Here is a 16,682-nt window from a genome sequence, read left to right on the forward strand (position 1 = left end):
TTCCTGCCCCAACTTGCCACTGTGGGCGAGCAGAGATAATCCCAGGCAACAGGCAGAAGTGATGGTTAGGGGCTGGCCTCGCTGGAGGTCACAGTGACTGTTATCTACCCAAGCACCTGCACAGCAGAGGAAGATGCCTCACTCCAACTTCAGGGGAGCTCCCTGTCCCCAAGCCTTACTAGGGAGGGCAGGAGACCCATGCCACTGGCAGCGCCTGGTACAGACCCTCTTATCTCCTACAGCTTCTTTCCACTCCCTTTCCAGGGTCTGATGGACTCCAGGGAGTCTTCTTCAGGCTTCTGTGGGCCCAGTAAACCAGAAGAGAAGGAGGGTGCTGCACTCATTTTCTTCCAGTCCCTTGAGCAACAGTCTTCTGGGGTGGACACTGGCTGCCCTGTTCCCCTGCAGCCCAGAACTACAGGGCTAGCTCATCGCTGCACTCCGACGCCAGCATGCTGCTGACTCTAGGCTCTTGGGCCCCCATCTCACTTGGCTTTGCAGCCTGGAGGGTACAGCCCACACAGAAGGGATAGAAAAGCCCCTACACCATGAAGTTTTATGCTACCCAGCTCAGTTTTTCCTCATATAACTTAGGGAGGTTGATTAAAGCCAGCCCAACTCTGGGGCTTGAGACATTAGAAAAGGCCTTTTGGCCTGACTGACATTATTATCTCATTTAGTTCCCAATACAGTCCTGAAGGAATGTCAAGAGAAGGTCTCATTATTCATGTTTATACATAAAAACCAAGGGAGACTCTGAGCTAACATTAAAAGATGATCCTGTTACCTCCAGTGCCTTGTCTGGGTGGGAAGCGAACTACTGGATCCTGTCACTGTAACATCACCTGGGCCAAGATTAGATGAATCACAGCCATCCCAACAGCACTGTACTATATACAGAAAAGGGCATTAAGGAAGGATGTGGACACTGTAGGGAAAGTGAATCCATCTCCAAAACAAGGGCCAGCCAGACCACTTAGCTGCACCTCTGTTAACTGCCCCATCACACTCTCACCTACCCAGCTGGACCCCGAGAACAAGGCCTCCCTACACCAGTGTAATATTAGATACCACTAGATCTGTGTTGAGGGCCTTCAAGAAATAGCTATAAAAACTGGTGTTATTTTCAGCTTTCTTACCCATCGAAACATGAAAAGTTAATGGTATAAGCTTCATTTGCTTACCCAGGAAACAAACATGTACAATGTAATATATTTGTTTTGTGCATAGTCACTCTTAAATAATTATACTAATAGTTCCTGGATATGCAGAAATTAAAAGTGAAATTTGGAAAAGTCCTTCATACATAGTAGTTCTAAAGAGAATCAAATATTCTTCATACAGGAATAATGTATACAGTTAATATTATCTATGTGGCCTTACTCATATTTGGCTATATCCCAAAAATTAGATTTCTAAGACTATACCACACATATTCATTGCTTTTCTCTCTAAATTTTAAAATCGTTAAAGTGATGAACTGCCAAAATGTGCTCTTTTAAAAGGCATTAGCCACAATCCAATATAGGTTTACTAGAGGGCATTGCATCTAATGGTTTCTTCAAGATGCTGTAGCTACTATTTTTAAGAAGTGAACTGAGGTAATGATGGCTTATTACAAATGGTCTTAAATTTATGAAAAGCTTCAAAATGAAAATGCTATGTTCTAACAGATTCTGTTGATTATTTGGCTATAATTATTATATGCAGAAATAATGTCACAAACACTCATCTTCAGGCAGCCAGGCCAGCCGAGGGCGTTTCCCAAATCCAGGACTCCTGGATCCTCTGGCTCTAGCACTTTCATACACAAATTCCAGAGCAAGAGGACAGCAACAAGGAGGCCATGCCACAAAGAATCAAATTGTTTACATGAAAATGGGTAGAAATGACACCACTGTGCCAATCAAAATAAACCAGACACACAAAGGCAAGATTCACATGTTTTCTCTCATACATAAGATTAAAGGCTGGGCTGGGCTGGGCTGGGCAGGGCGGGGTGGGGCGAGGTGAGAAAGTAAAAGGAGAAGCTGCATGTGGTGGCTCAGGCCAACAATCCCAGCATCTGAGAAGCTGAAGCAGGAGGATTGCTGCAAGTCTGAGGACCACCCGGGCTACATAGTGAGTACAAAGCCAGCCACAACCACAAAGCAAAACTGTTTCAACCAGATAAAGCAAAGGGATAAGAAAGCATCAAGGATGTGGAATGGAAAAGGAGAGTGGAGCTGGATGAGAGCAGAGAGGGATGACTACCAACAAGGCCTTATGTGCTGAGAGGGACATGCGTGACATGTCAGAAGAACTCCTTACTTTGTACAATTCATATATATTAAAAGAGAAATCTTTCCTCAAAATGCTGACCAAGACATTTGATTAAAAACTGTAAATAATACTACTTCCAAGCCTGATACGGTGGGAGTAGTCATCTTTATCTCGGCACTCAGGAGGCAGAGACGAGCAGATGGTGAGTTTGAGTTTGATGAGTTTGAGGCCAGCCTTGTCTAATAGCAAGTTCCAGGTCTACCAAGCCTCCACAGTAAGACCCATGGAAACAAAACAACAACAAAAAGAATCCTACTCTCAGACTGGGGATTATGGCTCAGTGTAGAGTGCTCGCCTAGCATGGAGCAGGCCTTGGGTTCAATGCCCAGTGCCACAAAGCAAAAAAAAAAAAGGAAGAAAAAAAATTTTCCTTCTTTTTTTTTTTTTAAACCTTTAGGACTGTAATGGTTCTAATACTATAGAAGCTGAGCATAGTGGACCATGCTCATGATCTAGGAGGCTAAGGCAGGAAAATCCCAAGTTCAAAGCCAGCCTGGGCTACATAGCAAAACCCTGTCAAAAAAGAAAAAACTAGTTGAGAGAAACCTTGGAGGCATAGATACTAGAAGATGTCCCAATGCAAAAATGGAATGTAATTTCAATAAAAGCAAAAGGATTGTTGTCAGAAAAAAATATCATTTGATAAAATTTGCCATTCTCAATAATACAAAGAAAGTTGAGATTAAAACTTAGAAATCAGGGCCAACAAGATGGCTCAGCAGGTGGAAGGAGCTTGCGGTCAAGCTCAAGGAGCTAAGTTCAACCCCTAGGACCCACACAATGGAGCAGTGACACCCGAAGTTGTCCTGACTTCTACATGTTGCCCCCTGACACACGTACAAAATAAACAAATAAATGCCATTTATTTCCAAATGCTTTTCTACTATTCCCACAGCAGGAGATACTCACAGGTCACACTGGTTTAGTCTGTAAAATCTGTGCCGCGCAACACACAGTCTCCACACGTACTTCGCCGTTTCCATGTCTTCCTGGCAAATGCAACATGCACAGAGAGGTAGAGAAGCACACAAAGAAAACACTTCTAATGCAGAATTGCACATCACGTCTACAGCATTTCCCACCCACCGTGACTCTTTTATTTCCCAACCCTGCATCTAACTTATGAATGCTGTTAGAATTTAATTATAAAAACAAAATAAGCTGTTTGAACAGTTTCTAAATGATTTGGAATTATAAAACACACTTGGTTTGAAAACGTTATCTTTTGGGGCTGGAGACATTACTCAGCAGTTAAGAGCACTGGCTGCTCTTCCCACGGACACAGGTTCAATTCCCAGCACCCACATGGCCGCCCACAACTGTCTAATTCTAGTTTCAGGGGATCTGACACCCTCATATAGACATACATGCAGGCAAACCCCAATGTACATTAAATAAATTTTAAAATCTGAAAAAAAAGAAAATGTCTTATTTTTATCTATTATCAACTTTTATTCCTGAGAAGTAACACTAAGACTTTTCAAACTAAACATTTGCTTGGGTGTCTTAAGATCACCTTTGTGAAGACAGAGAAAGCAAGTAACAGTTAAGCAGCACTCACAGCCGCTCACCAGCAATGGCGGCCAGGCTCGCTTTCTCCTCTACTCCGTCTCTTTACACTTAATTCTAAAGTCACTTGGATCAAAGAATACGAATACAAAGACTCCCTTACTCCACAATATTTAATAAGTAACCACTTTTTGCCAAGTGCCATTTTGTAAATGTGAAACATAAAATTTTATATCCTACAGAATTATGAAGTTCTGAGTTAGTGCCACACTCCCCTCCCCAATACACAACAGGGAACTTAGAAATGCTAACTTGCTAACTTCTGTGAAAAGCATCCCATGAAGAGTCTTTGTGCTTACTCACAGTTTGAAACTGGATGGTCTCCTCTTTATTTGCCAGCTCTAATGCAAAAAAGGACTTGTTGTGGGACATGTTAGCAATGTCATGCCACCTACAGAACAAGAGAGAACTGTGAGTGCACATAAGAACACTGGGGATGAAACACATCCCTTTTCCTTAAGTTTGGCACGAGTTAACACCAGTCCATCAGTTTTGAAGTGAAAAGGTTTTACCAGCTAGCACGCATTTTCCAGTGGAAATGACAACAGCTAGTTGCTAAAAGTAAAAGCATGTGCAGTAACTGAAGGGCAAGGAGTTGGGAGACGCAAACCTCATGTGGCGGTTTGAGTCAGAAATACCCCATAGGCTCATGGATTTGAGCACTTGCTCCCCGCCTGGTGGTGCTGCTGGGGGAGGTCGTGAAACTTTCAGAAGATGTAGCCTGCCTGGAAGTCAGTGGGGGTGGGCTTTCAAAGTTTATAGCCTTGTTCCACTTGTGTGTGAGCTGAGTGATCTCAGCTTCCTGCCCGGCCACCTTCCACCAAGCCTCCCACCACGCCTCCCCTGCCATTATGGACTCTAACCCTCTGGAGCTGTAAGCCAAAATAAACATCCTTAAGTTGCCGTTGGTCACAGCATTTTATCTCAGCAACAGAAAAGTGATACACCTAATCTGCTTGGCTGACTTAACAGTCAAAGACCCTTATGCCAGCTTGCTGCTCAGGCCTCAACTACTTATTGAACAAACATTTTAAAGGGTATCTACTATCACAATGATAATAGTTGTACCAGACCCTAGGGATACTAAAATCAGGATGTTGACAGTCCCTGGAGGGACCTGGGAGAGGGGAGAGCAGCAGACAACACAAAATCAGACATCCTGGGCACCAGGGAAGGTAAACAGGACGAAGCAAGGGGGCGGGTGAGTGACAGATGTCACTCAAGTCTGGGGAAGAGAACGCTAGGTGCTCGGGAACCGAGACATTAATTATTCTGGGTGTATTCAGTAGGGTGTGAAACCTATCCTACATCTCCTAACTCTATCATCTTCAGCTTTCTGGACTACATTTGGTTTTCATTACTGCATAATGTTAGCAGCAAAAACTAACTGGAAGATGTTCAACAACACTGAGCCAACCAGTCTCCCCAACCACCGGGGATCGTGGCAAATTCTGGATGCAAGTTCAGCAATGTCTGAAATAGAGCAGTGGTTGAGCAGACCTAACCTGGAAATCCAAAGCTCCTGAACATGAAGCATGAACTCTTTCCTCTCTCCCCAAAGCTCCTGAACATGAAGCATGAACTCTTTCCTCTCTCCCCCAGTGCGGGGACACAAACCCAGGGCCTCGAAAACATGAGCAATTGTTTTACCACTGAGTTCTACCTGCCCCGCCTCCGGATGTTCAGCTTGTATTATATTTACTCAGTTAAAAATTGTCATATCAAAATTCATTTACTGACTTAGAGCTCAGTTGTTAAACCTAAAGATTATTTGCACAGTATTAAATGAGGAGAACTTGAAAATTCCTGTGCAGTGAAGAAAGCAAGTGACTGACTGCCTTCAGTTCCTGTATGAGCTCTGGGGGCCGTGAGTCCTGCTGTCTGAGTGGAGCCCATCCATTTTCCTCTCTGTGCCCCCAGCTCAGCATGTCGGGAAGATTACTATAACCAGGTTGGGACAAGAGCCCACCTGCTTAAGAAGCAGACCCACACAGGCAGTGCAGTGTGGGACTAGGGCTCTGCTCCCCAGGCCATGTCTGCTCTCTGTGGTCACTGTCATTCTGGATGATTCAGGGCCCAAAAAAGTGAAGAAGGAGATGTCATTTTAGTGAAAACGTTCTAAAGGGAAAGACCAGTTCTCAAGAATAAAGTAGAAAATGGAAGATAAGGAGCTATTTGGAGAGAGAGAGAGAGAGAGAGAGAGAGAGAGGGAGGGAGGGAGGGAGGGAGGGAGGGAGGGAGGGAGGGAGGGAGAGAAGAAAGAAAGAAAGAAAGAAAGAAAGAAAGAAAGAAAGAAAGAAAGAAAGAAAGAAAGAAAGAAAGAAAGAAAGAAAAGAAAAGAAAAGAAAAGAAAGATCAATGTACAGTGGCTAGCAGCCCCAGCTTACAAAGAGAATCTGAGTTCTAGTCTAGTTAGGCCTGTCAATGGGCTGAGCTTGGACAAATCACTTGGCTTTTCTAAGCTTCCATTATCTCATGTGAACACTGAATTCTGCTCCCCTGAATGATTATGAAGCTGAAGACGACATGAGCAGTCAGCACAGTATCTGGTCTCTGATAACTGCACTCAGTGAATGGTAGACACAAAGGATCAACAGACCGAAGTACTCGATGCGCCTCACTGCTGGAGGAAAACAGTATAAACCTCTGCTTTCTTTCTTTCAGTCCATCAAAAACAGAATAAACGTGCAAATATTCTTACAAAATCCTAACACATATTTTCTGAGATTACAGGTTTTTAAGGAATTACAGATAAAGGTGAACAACATCACCTAACTTATTACATTTAAGATATAAATGGAAAGGCTCATGTTGGTCCTGACCAGGAAGCTTCCTCCCCGCTGGCTAGCTTCCACAGTACCTGAAGGTGCTCTGAAGGCTGCTAAGGGGCGGGGAGCCATCAACGGTCTTACCCAGCTATGAAGGCTGTGACTGCCACGGCAAGATACGCATGCCCACAGGTGCCGTGGGGTCACAAACGTTATAACTATAACCAACTGTTCTCTGCTGAATTTAAGGAGAGATCCACGGGGCAAAGAGGAGAGAACCGTATACCTTGTACTGTAAACCTGACAAGAACCCACGGATGGGGGACTCATGGGCCCAGGGAAGAACCTACCATTTTGCTAAATGGTCCCAGCATCAGCCCGCCCTCTAACTGGTATCTCTACACCCACCTACTGATTAGTGCCACTCTCGGACCTCTTGCGAGAAGTTTCTTTGTGTTGTGGATGGTGACTGGTAGGTAGGTAGTTAACACAGAAACTCAAGCTGGTCAAAGTGCAGACAAGTGTTTGTGGAGTGTTCAACCACAAACGGAACATCTACTCACACACGCTCCCACCAAGGCTCAGGGACCATCATGGAAGAAGAGGAAGACAGATTAGAAATCAAAGTGCCGGAAGGAATGGGGTGAAACAGTGTCTTCTGGACACGAGGGGACTGCTGACATTTGTGAATTCACAGCAGCTGGGGTTGCCTGCAGAAGATCAAACCCATCCCCACCCTCACTGAGGACCTGGTGTCAGCTGATGGCTTCTTGGGGAGGGAAAGTCAGTTTTCTTTAAGAGTATGGCGTCTTGCGGGGTGACTATGCCCCAGTGTATGGCCTCATACCCATGAGCATATGGACCCCACCGGTTTCAGATATATTATATATATATGGACACCAAGTTGGGGAGTATACTCGAGAGGAGTTGGGGGAGAAATGTGAGGGAGATGAATATGACCCAAAAACATTGTAAGGAGATAGGAAAATCTCAAAGAATTAATAAAATATTACATGTCCAAAAAGATATACTTGGAACACAGAATACTACAAAGTAATTTTAAGCCATCTGCAAATTCACTTCTAGAAACTGCATGCCACTATCAGCAAGCACGTCCTTACCCACTGTGCCTTCCCGCTACCTACACTCCAAGGTTTGTACAAATGAACAGCGCTGCTTTTTATCACTGGAGGGAAATCAGCCTCACAAAAACTGAAGTTTGTCAAGATGCTGGTAAGTTAGTAATTTTGTTACATCCTAGTGTCAAAAGAAAGCCTAGATTTTCCATAGTGAATAAATAGTCCCAGAAACCAGAACTCAAATGAAAAAAATCCCCATCAAATCAAAGAATGGCTTCTCTGTGACTCCTACATCTTTAAGCATTTACCAACAGGCCATCACCATTAGCACTTTTTTTCTGCACATTTGGTTTTGAAGATGGTAGCATATTAATGAACCACTGTACTTGGGTAGCATTTAACTCTAGAAAAAGAATATCTCCATTTCCATGAGAACTTAGGGGAGACGTGTCAGCAATAACTACTGTTAGGCATTTAAAACAAAACAGAAAACTACCTGAAAACCACAGGTGGCCTTCCGTTCTTATGTTTCACGAAGATTCCGTCAAGACAAGCTCCGATGGATATGTCGGTTCCTTGGCTATCCTAACAGGAGAGAACAAGGGGGAAACCCTCAGGAAACAGGTGCATGAGGACAAAAGTATCCACGGCACTGAACTTGCTTCCCAGACAGACAACCTGCAGGGCAGCCACTCAGAGACATAGCAGTCAGAACGGTGCACACGCACCTCACTGGTAAGCATGGAGACAGGAGGGGTCTGCTCTCTTTCTAAAACATGCTTTTATTATTACATTCACTTATTTACTTTGTACATGGGTGCACACATGCCACAGTGCACATGTAGACATCAGAGGACAGAGACTGTGGGAGTTGGTCCTCTCTTTCTACCATGGGAATCCCAGGATCAACCTCAGGTCATCAGGCTTGGTGGCAAATGCCTTAACCCTCCGAGCCAAGTTTAGACTCTTTTTTTTTTTTTTTTTGGAGCTGAGGATCAAACCTAGCAATGCTCTACCACGAGCTAATCCCAACCCTCCAGTTTAGACTCTTAAGAACCCCACCAAAGCACAAATTACAACACAGGATTGTGTCTTACTACAAACTTCTGGTCAAAAAGACCTCAGCCATGCTATTTTCTCAAATACCTAAGTGTCATATTCATTCGTTCCCGTCTCCCCCCATCCACCCTGGCTTTTTTTTTTTTGTTTGTTTAAACAGGACCTCACTCTGTTTCCTATTCTATTTTCAAATGATTCCCTTATCTCGGCCAGCAGAGTAGCTGCAAGTGCAGGTATGCAGAGCCATAGCCAGCTTACTGAGCTTAACTTTAGGTAGTCATACTTACCTTGGCAGGGTAGCTCTCCTCTCCATAGCCATCCATTCTCTCTACTTCCTGCATGTACAGCATTTCAGCTTCAGGAGCTGTTAGCCCTCTGCAACCCAAGAGATGTTAGTGAGATTGCTCCCAAATCTAAACTTTTAAAAGAATGCTTTTTTAAAAAGCTTTACATCACTTTGGAACAGGGCACTCTAAACATTTCCAGCTGTAAGCATCTGTAATTGGTTATACAGATCCTCTAATACTTATCAAAAGCTGGCTCGCTATGAAGCACTGTGCTGAGTGCAGAGCACAAGTATATACAACCTAAGGCTTTGGGCAGCAGGAGGACAAGCAAGGGACGAAGCAGCTCCCAAGACACCTTCACAGCAAATCCAGGAGTTCTTACCTAAACTGGCTAGCGGTTGCTTAATTACCCTAAAATATCAGGAAATACTGAGAATGTTGGTCTAAAAACCATGATGGGGCTGGAGAGATGGATCCGTGGTTAAGAGCACTGGCTGCTCTTCCAGAAAACCCGGGTTAGGTTCCCAGGAAATCTGATGCCCACTTCTGACCTCCACAGGCAAGCACGTGATACACAAACATACATGCAGGCAAAACACTCATACATACAAAATAAAATGGATAAATCTAAAATAATGTTTCTAAAGACTAAATGATGAATGTAAGAAATAAGGGCAGGAAGAGTCTAGATGTAAATCCCTTTAAGTTCAGATGACTGGAGCACTAGAAAGATATGAGGAAGGAAGGGCACTCAAATGCATGGCCTCACCTCTCCAGCCTCGTCCCATGTGCCCAAGGTACCTCACACTGCAACCACCCCTGACTCTCTACATTTCTTTGAATATACTGTATTCCTCGCACTTCTGAACCTTTGTGCATGCAGATGCCTTTATTCATATACCTATCATCCACACATGGGCCTGGCGATCACTAGCGTCTTCAGGGCTCAGTGTCTCTATCATTCTTCTGTCAGATTTTGGTCTCCCCAATGGCCACCCCTGTCCCATACAGTCCTAACACATTCTGTCTACATTCTCCTCCACTGCACCCATTATTCTGTTACTAACTACTCACACAGTAGTGCTACCTCGCCTAAGACTGCTGGGAATACATTCTTGGAAGGGAGAGAATTATTCTATTTATCTTTAAGCCAAACCATCCAATATTCTGCCTCACGAGGACAGAAAGTACTTAGAGGTTCCTACGTCCTGGTATTTCAATAAAAGTACAAATGAATGAAGTAAAGTGACAGAAGGCAGAGAGCTCGTGCCTGAGGGATCAAGTGCACTAGAGAAAAAAAATGCTTCACGTGGACATAGAGGTAGAAGGGTAGGATGAGCAACTCACGGAGTTTGAGGAAATACCCATGAGCACTTGGGAAGGAATGCAGGAAGAGATGAGAGGATGACAGCTTCCAAAGGTTACTCTGTTGCAGTCAGCAGGGTCAGAGAGAGACTACAGGCAAAGACTGTAGGTTCTAACCAGACATATCTACTTTCAATCACTTCTACCATACATCAAGAATGACTCAGGTCTCTGCTGTATGGTAGAAGTGATCGAAAGTAGATTGAGACCTGAGTCATTCTGAGTTTAGTTTCCTTCATCTCTGAGATGGAGGTAACAGTCTCCTTAAAGAATCCTGGAGCTATGGGAACATAACTATATAAAGTATCTGGAACACTGTGTACTGGCTTAGAGAAAGAGCTAGCATCTCAGGAGATATTTACAGTCAACAGAGAACCACCGTCAAAGAAAGCCAATGAGGACCAGCATAGACATGTACAGGCAACAGACATGAACTCTCATCATTGCTCCCCCGAGGACAGAAACACTGCTTCAGAAAGCATAGTGGGGAGCGATGGTCATCATGATGCACGCCTCTAATCAGAGCACTCGGGAGGCAGAGGCAGCAAGATAGCCAGTTTGAGGCCAACCTGGTTCTCAAAAATCTCAAGGGCAGAGGATATAACTCAGTGGTGAAGTGTCTGCCTACCATGTACAAGGCCCTGAGTTCAAACTCTAGCACCATTTTAAAAAAAGAAAGACAGAAGAGAAAGGAGGAGAAGGAAGGAAGGGAGGGAGGAGGGAGGGAGGGAGGAGGGGAGGAAGGAAGGAAGGAAGGAAGGAAGGAAGGAAGGAAGGAAGGAAGGAAGGAAAAGACAAAAGAGCACCTGGAGGGCTGAATGAATTGTAAAAGACAAACGTCCATGATCATGCACTAGTTTATACAATTCTAGTTACCATTACACTTTTAATCTATGGGGCGATGAACTGGGACCTTAAGGACCGACTGCTTTCAAGACTCTCCGTTTCCTCATTGGTAAAATGGCTAATAACTGAAATGATGGGGATGAAGGTACTTAGAACAGCATTCGGCACACAGTGAATGTCACTATAACACTGCAAAAGAGCTGCAGGAAAGTGTAAGGTGCAAAGCATGCTTCAAATTCAAGCAGCCATCAATTGGGCGTCTTTTTCCTAGTGTTACCTGTACTTCTGATGGAGCAAGGCCACCTTCTGGGTTGCTTCTTCCAGCACTTTTTCATCCTGTAGCCAGCCCTGAAGGAAAGACACAGCAGTAAGCACGTGCATGTGTAAAGAGTGAACCGCTCGTTCACTTCGGCCAAGATTCTGAACGGTACTGAAGTCGGGGATCTCTGCTTCTCTACAGAGTCACGATGCATCTAATGAATTAAGTGGCTTGCTCAGGAGCCCAAAGATTTGCCCTGCCTTCCCAGCTCCTTCCGGGGGAAGTTGCCGCTGAATTTTAAGGTTGGTAACATCCATCAGCCAGTTCTGAGCTCAGCGCTAACCCACTCACTCGGGAGAACATTCCACCCTCCTCGGCTGTTTCGGTGAGGTGTTTGCATCATTTCTTCAACAGTAACTTCAGAAAGTAGAAGGCAGGGTTTTCAACACTAAGGACAAGCCAATTCATTCCAACATTAACTTTGTGATTCTCCAAACCCGAAAGCAACTCTCCTTAGACACATAATCAAAGGAAAGAATGTCTTTAGGCACAGCACAGTAACCAACACCTTGCTTTTTTTTTTTTGTTTTTTTTTTTTTTTTTTTTTTGGTTTTTTGAGACAGGGTTTCACTATGTAGCTCTGGCCCCTGGCTATCCTGGAACTCACTCTGTAGACCAGGCTGGTCTCAAACTCACAGAATCTGCCTACCTCTGCCTCCCGAGTGCTGGAATTAAAATCATGCACCACCACTGCCTGGCCTAACTAACACCCTTCTGTTCTGTGAATTTACAAAGACCGAGAAGACTACAACAGGGAAGACTGGCTCACAGGACACTGACAAGAGGGACTAGTCCTGTTTAGAACATCTACCATGTGGACATTCGGGGATTGCAACACGTATAGGAATAAACCATGTAAAAAAAAAAAAGTCCCAGTGCCAAAAGAAGTCTTACCACAGGGAGCAAGGCAAATTTCTGAAGAAAGTCTTGGGATTCATATTGATCAAAGTCACCAAAATCAGCTATACAAAATGATAAACATGAGCATGTTGATTACATTGAATTTTCACAACACACATTTGCACAACAAAAATCATAAGTAATATGGATGACATGCTTATGATTCTTATGTGTCTTGGCTTGGGAAAATGTCCATGAAGTGAGACGTGGCCGCCCTGTGTGTGACATGTGCTTCTGTGCAGGTGTCAGGAGGAAACCGAGTGGGGAAAGGGAATGGGCCCTGGGAATGCTCATGTTCAGCCACACATAAGGAATGGCACACCATGGTGTCAGACGTTTATTTATCTCAGGATGACAGGTGTCCATGTCTGCTAGTATCTGCAAGAATTTTATCATTTTGTCTTTCTTTTGTGTTTTGTTTGTTTCGTTTGAAGACATGGTCCCACTGTGTAGCCTTGACTGGCCTGGAACTATCTATGTGGAACAGGTTGGCCTTGAACTCACATGGATCTGCTTCCTTGCTAGGATTGAAGGTATATGCCATCCAGTCTAGCTTATTTTTTCTTTTGATTAGTTCTAATTCCATGGTTAAATGCTATTTACCACTTGCAATAATGCGCAGCAGAAATTTCCCCAGAGCACAGATATACACACAGATATATAAACAGACATGTACAATGTTGAATGAATTAAAAACATTTATTAAATACAAAACCACTACTATTATGAGTGATGATGCTCTATAATCTAGAATAGTTATTTGAGAAATCAAAAAAAAAATGGGATAAACTTGAAATAAAAAAAAAAGTAGTTTCATGAACCTCACTGACAGAAAGATCTTTCCTCCCAAAACCTTAGGATCAAATCAAGTCTTGGAGTGAAATTAACACTTAGCATGTTAAATTCTTTGACTTTTCTATACAAACATACAATTGACATGTTACATAATTAATCTTTCAGAAATGTCTACAAGTCTCACATTTCATTGAAATAATCCAAATTGTCTTTCTAGAAGAAAGCCCCAGCTAATAGCATAATATTCCACTAATACATAAATACCATAACAATTCATATAAAAAATCAGTTACATTCAGAATCCTTTACTGTTTTTGTTTTAACACACGTCGTAATCTGATAAAATTATCACTTCCCACTCACCGCTTACCTTGAACAGCTAAGCCAGCTAGCTGAATGGCTTGTTCTAGTGTACAGGGTAGGTTTCCTTCCAAAATATCTTTCTTCAGCTGCAGGTAATACTGATACCTATGTGAAAGCATGAGTTTATGAAATCAATATCACTATAATCTGACCAAGACACAGTGCACTTTTTACCACAGTTTAGTAAAGGAACATACACTGTCAAACAAAACTGTAACCCTAGATGCTTCCAAAAATGAAAAGAATGCCATGATAACATAAGCACATCATCTAATCTGTTTAATGAGATGAAACTTATCCCTTGCTTTAATTATGTCAAAGCTAAAACCAGGGACCAGGGATGTGTCTCTGGGGTAAACATTTGCTTAGAATGTGTGAGCCTGGCTTGATCTCCAGCAAGCCCACACCCGTCGGAAAAAGCCACAGTTAAAGTCACCTATAGGACAACTCACCACCTGTCACTCACCCTGTAGAACAGTCCTGGATTTTTTTATACTTCTTTATGGTATCTGTATAGTTCTTCATAATTCTTTAAAGTTATCTGTTCTTTATAGTAAGGAAAGCGCACATTCAAAGAACAATCTTTACTCTTAAACTTCATTTGTAAGTTGGTGATATGAGACTTCAGTTAAATAAAAACTTCACTAGCCCTGGAAAGTAAACTTAAGCTATTTCATTAAGTTTTTAAATGTGTAATCCTAAAAAGAGTGACTTCTAGAAGTCCTTCTTAGCATTCCATAACATAGGGCTACTTTGTCTGCCCCCTTGGTGCCAAGCGCACCTAGGTTTAAACTCGAGCTCTCCAGTTTAGGACGCTGCATGACTTTGGGTAAGTCACAGTTTGTAGCTTCACATGCTATTACCAATAAAATGAAGACGTAACCATCCCTTCACCGGGCCAACCATATCCAAGTGGCATGTAGAAAGCTGTTAACAGCACCAGACACGTGCTGGCACTGAGGCAGCAGCTGTGGTTATCAGAATGCTTTCAATTAGTCAGCCATGTTTCATCACACCACTTCTCCATTCGGATAAAGCTCCAGAGTAAAACATAATGCTTCCTTTTATTCCTGTGCTAGGGCCTGCCACTGCTGCATCCACAGCATCATTCTGGACACTGGAGACAGTGTTAGATTTGGCCCAGTGTCTCTGCCAGTGCAGTTTATGATGCTACCTCAACCCGAGTCTCTCTAGGTTTGGTGCCTTTGAGCAGTCCAAGCGTAGAGCATATATGAATTCTCCAGAATCCATACATATTCTTGTGTAACCCTTTTAGCTAGGCTTTAAGTCTGCTCTTTGTTACCAAATGGCCTGACCAACACACCATCCATTCAAATAAAAAGAATTTAGATCCTGCCTTCCCCTTCTATCCTCTAGCAGATATCACAGGTTTCCAGCAATCAGTGAAATAGAATGCTTGTAACTCGGGGTGTCAGAGGAGGAAACCTGCAACTTTCTATAAGGCTTCCAAAACCAAAAGAGATTGTATTCAGGGAGGTATATCTAGCAGGAATGCTCCACATACTCCATTATCATCATTCTAGACTCTTTCCTTATATCAAACAGAAACCCTGGAATGCAACATCCATGGACCAAATTAACTTGGGCTTCCAATACAACCTTTTCTTACCTTAGCTTTGAATAGGTTTTATTATGAGAGTCAATTCTTTCATGTATGCTGTAAATTGTTCATTGCTAGCTCAATAACCTTTGCATAAAGTCCCATGTGAACGTTTCCTTGTAAATGACATACCAGGACAGTGCCACAGTATGCTCCAGAGTGGTGAGGCAAGATAAGCCTCTTTCCATTAAAATGTATACAGGCTGTAACACTATTGTTATAAGTAACAAAAAAATGGACTCGTGTAATCATCAATGAGGTTACACACGATCAATTCGTGGATTTGTAAGAATTCAATCTATCCAGTCATTACTCTCAAAATTTCCTATCTTTTGCAAAAAAAAAAAAAAAAAAAAAAAAAAGTTCCTATAAGTTCCCATCATGTGGGTGACAGTTTTCTGCTACCTTATGGCTGCATTTTTCTGACAAGTCCTCATGTTCATGAATCAGATTTTTGTTCTCTGCTTTTTTCCTTAAGTACTTTTGAATGTTTTTTTTGGGGGGTGGGGTAGAGTGTTTCTTTGGTGCAGGGGGACTAAACCCAGAGTGTCACATATGCTAGGCAAGTGCTTTACCCACTCAACTACATCTCCAGCCCTGAGTGGGTTTTTATAAGATCTTTTTGAGGTCTGACTGCATGTAATAAAATGCTCCAATGTACAGTTTTAACATATAAAAGAGACACGAAGTCACTGCTACAGGATAAAGAGCCTGAGTACTACCAACTGCCCGCAAGAGTTCCTTTGCACAACACACAATCCTCCTGCACCTCCCCTCTCCCTAGAAACCACTGTTCTGCCTCCTGACTCTACAGCTCTGAGATCTAAAACCTGTCCAGACATCTTAAGACTCCAAGGGAACCTAATGGCTGGGATGTTGAAAGAACCAGCATCCTTGGGGACTTTGTACTCTAGAGCTGACCTGGGGCCTCATTTTGGAACTGGAAGGTTGGCCATGGACACTCATGACCATACTTGATTCTTACTGATAGGACTTCTCTAGGTCTTCTACACCTAATCAAGGAGCATCCCTGCTGGCTGAACCCAATAACCCCATCCTTTTTCATCCCACTCTACGGCTCATGCTTTTGTGCTCTGTTCTAACAACAGCTTCCTAACTGGTCTCCTGCCACTTCCAATTGAATTCAGAAGTTTTTCATCTCTGATTCATCATCTGATGTGAATGGTCTTTGTAAGACACAAATTTGGTCATTCCACCGCATTAATTTAAAAAGTCTTCCTCGTTGAACTACGTCTTTATGACTAGTACACACCTGGCTTTAAAACCTTTTCTCTCACCTCTAGGGATTATCTGAAACTTCCTATTCTCCCTGCTTCCCACAAGCCACCACCACCCCCCATTAGAAAATTCCTTCTATAGCCTACCAAG

The 16,682-nt window shown here is 43.1% G+C and overlaps 1 protein-coding gene across 1 annotated transcript in view; it reads right to left on the minus strand.

Annotated features, from left to right (window-relative positions):
• Ptpn21 (protein tyrosine phosphatase non-receptor type 21) overlaps positions 1–16,682 on the minus strand; it is a 61,238-nt gene that overhangs the window by 20,357 nt on the left and 24,199 nt on the right. The window contains 7 exon segments of the mRNA XM_037210769.1: positions 3,232–3,311; positions 4,195–4,282; positions 8,235–8,323; positions 9,085–9,172; positions 11,573–11,643; positions 12,509–12,576; positions 13,680–13,777. Of these exon segments, the coding sequence (XP_037066664.1) occupies positions 3,232–3,311; positions 4,195–4,282; positions 8,235–8,323; positions 9,085–9,172; positions 11,573–11,643; positions 12,509–12,576; positions 13,680–13,777 (582 nt within the window).

This window comes from Peromyscus leucopus, chromosome 14 (genome assembly GCF_004664715.2).
Source record: "Peromyscus leucopus breed LL Stock chromosome 14, UCI_PerLeu_2.1, whole genome shotgun sequence".
Taxonomy (NCBI): Eukaryota; Metazoa; Chordata; class Mammalia; order Rodentia; family Cricetidae; genus Peromyscus; species Peromyscus leucopus.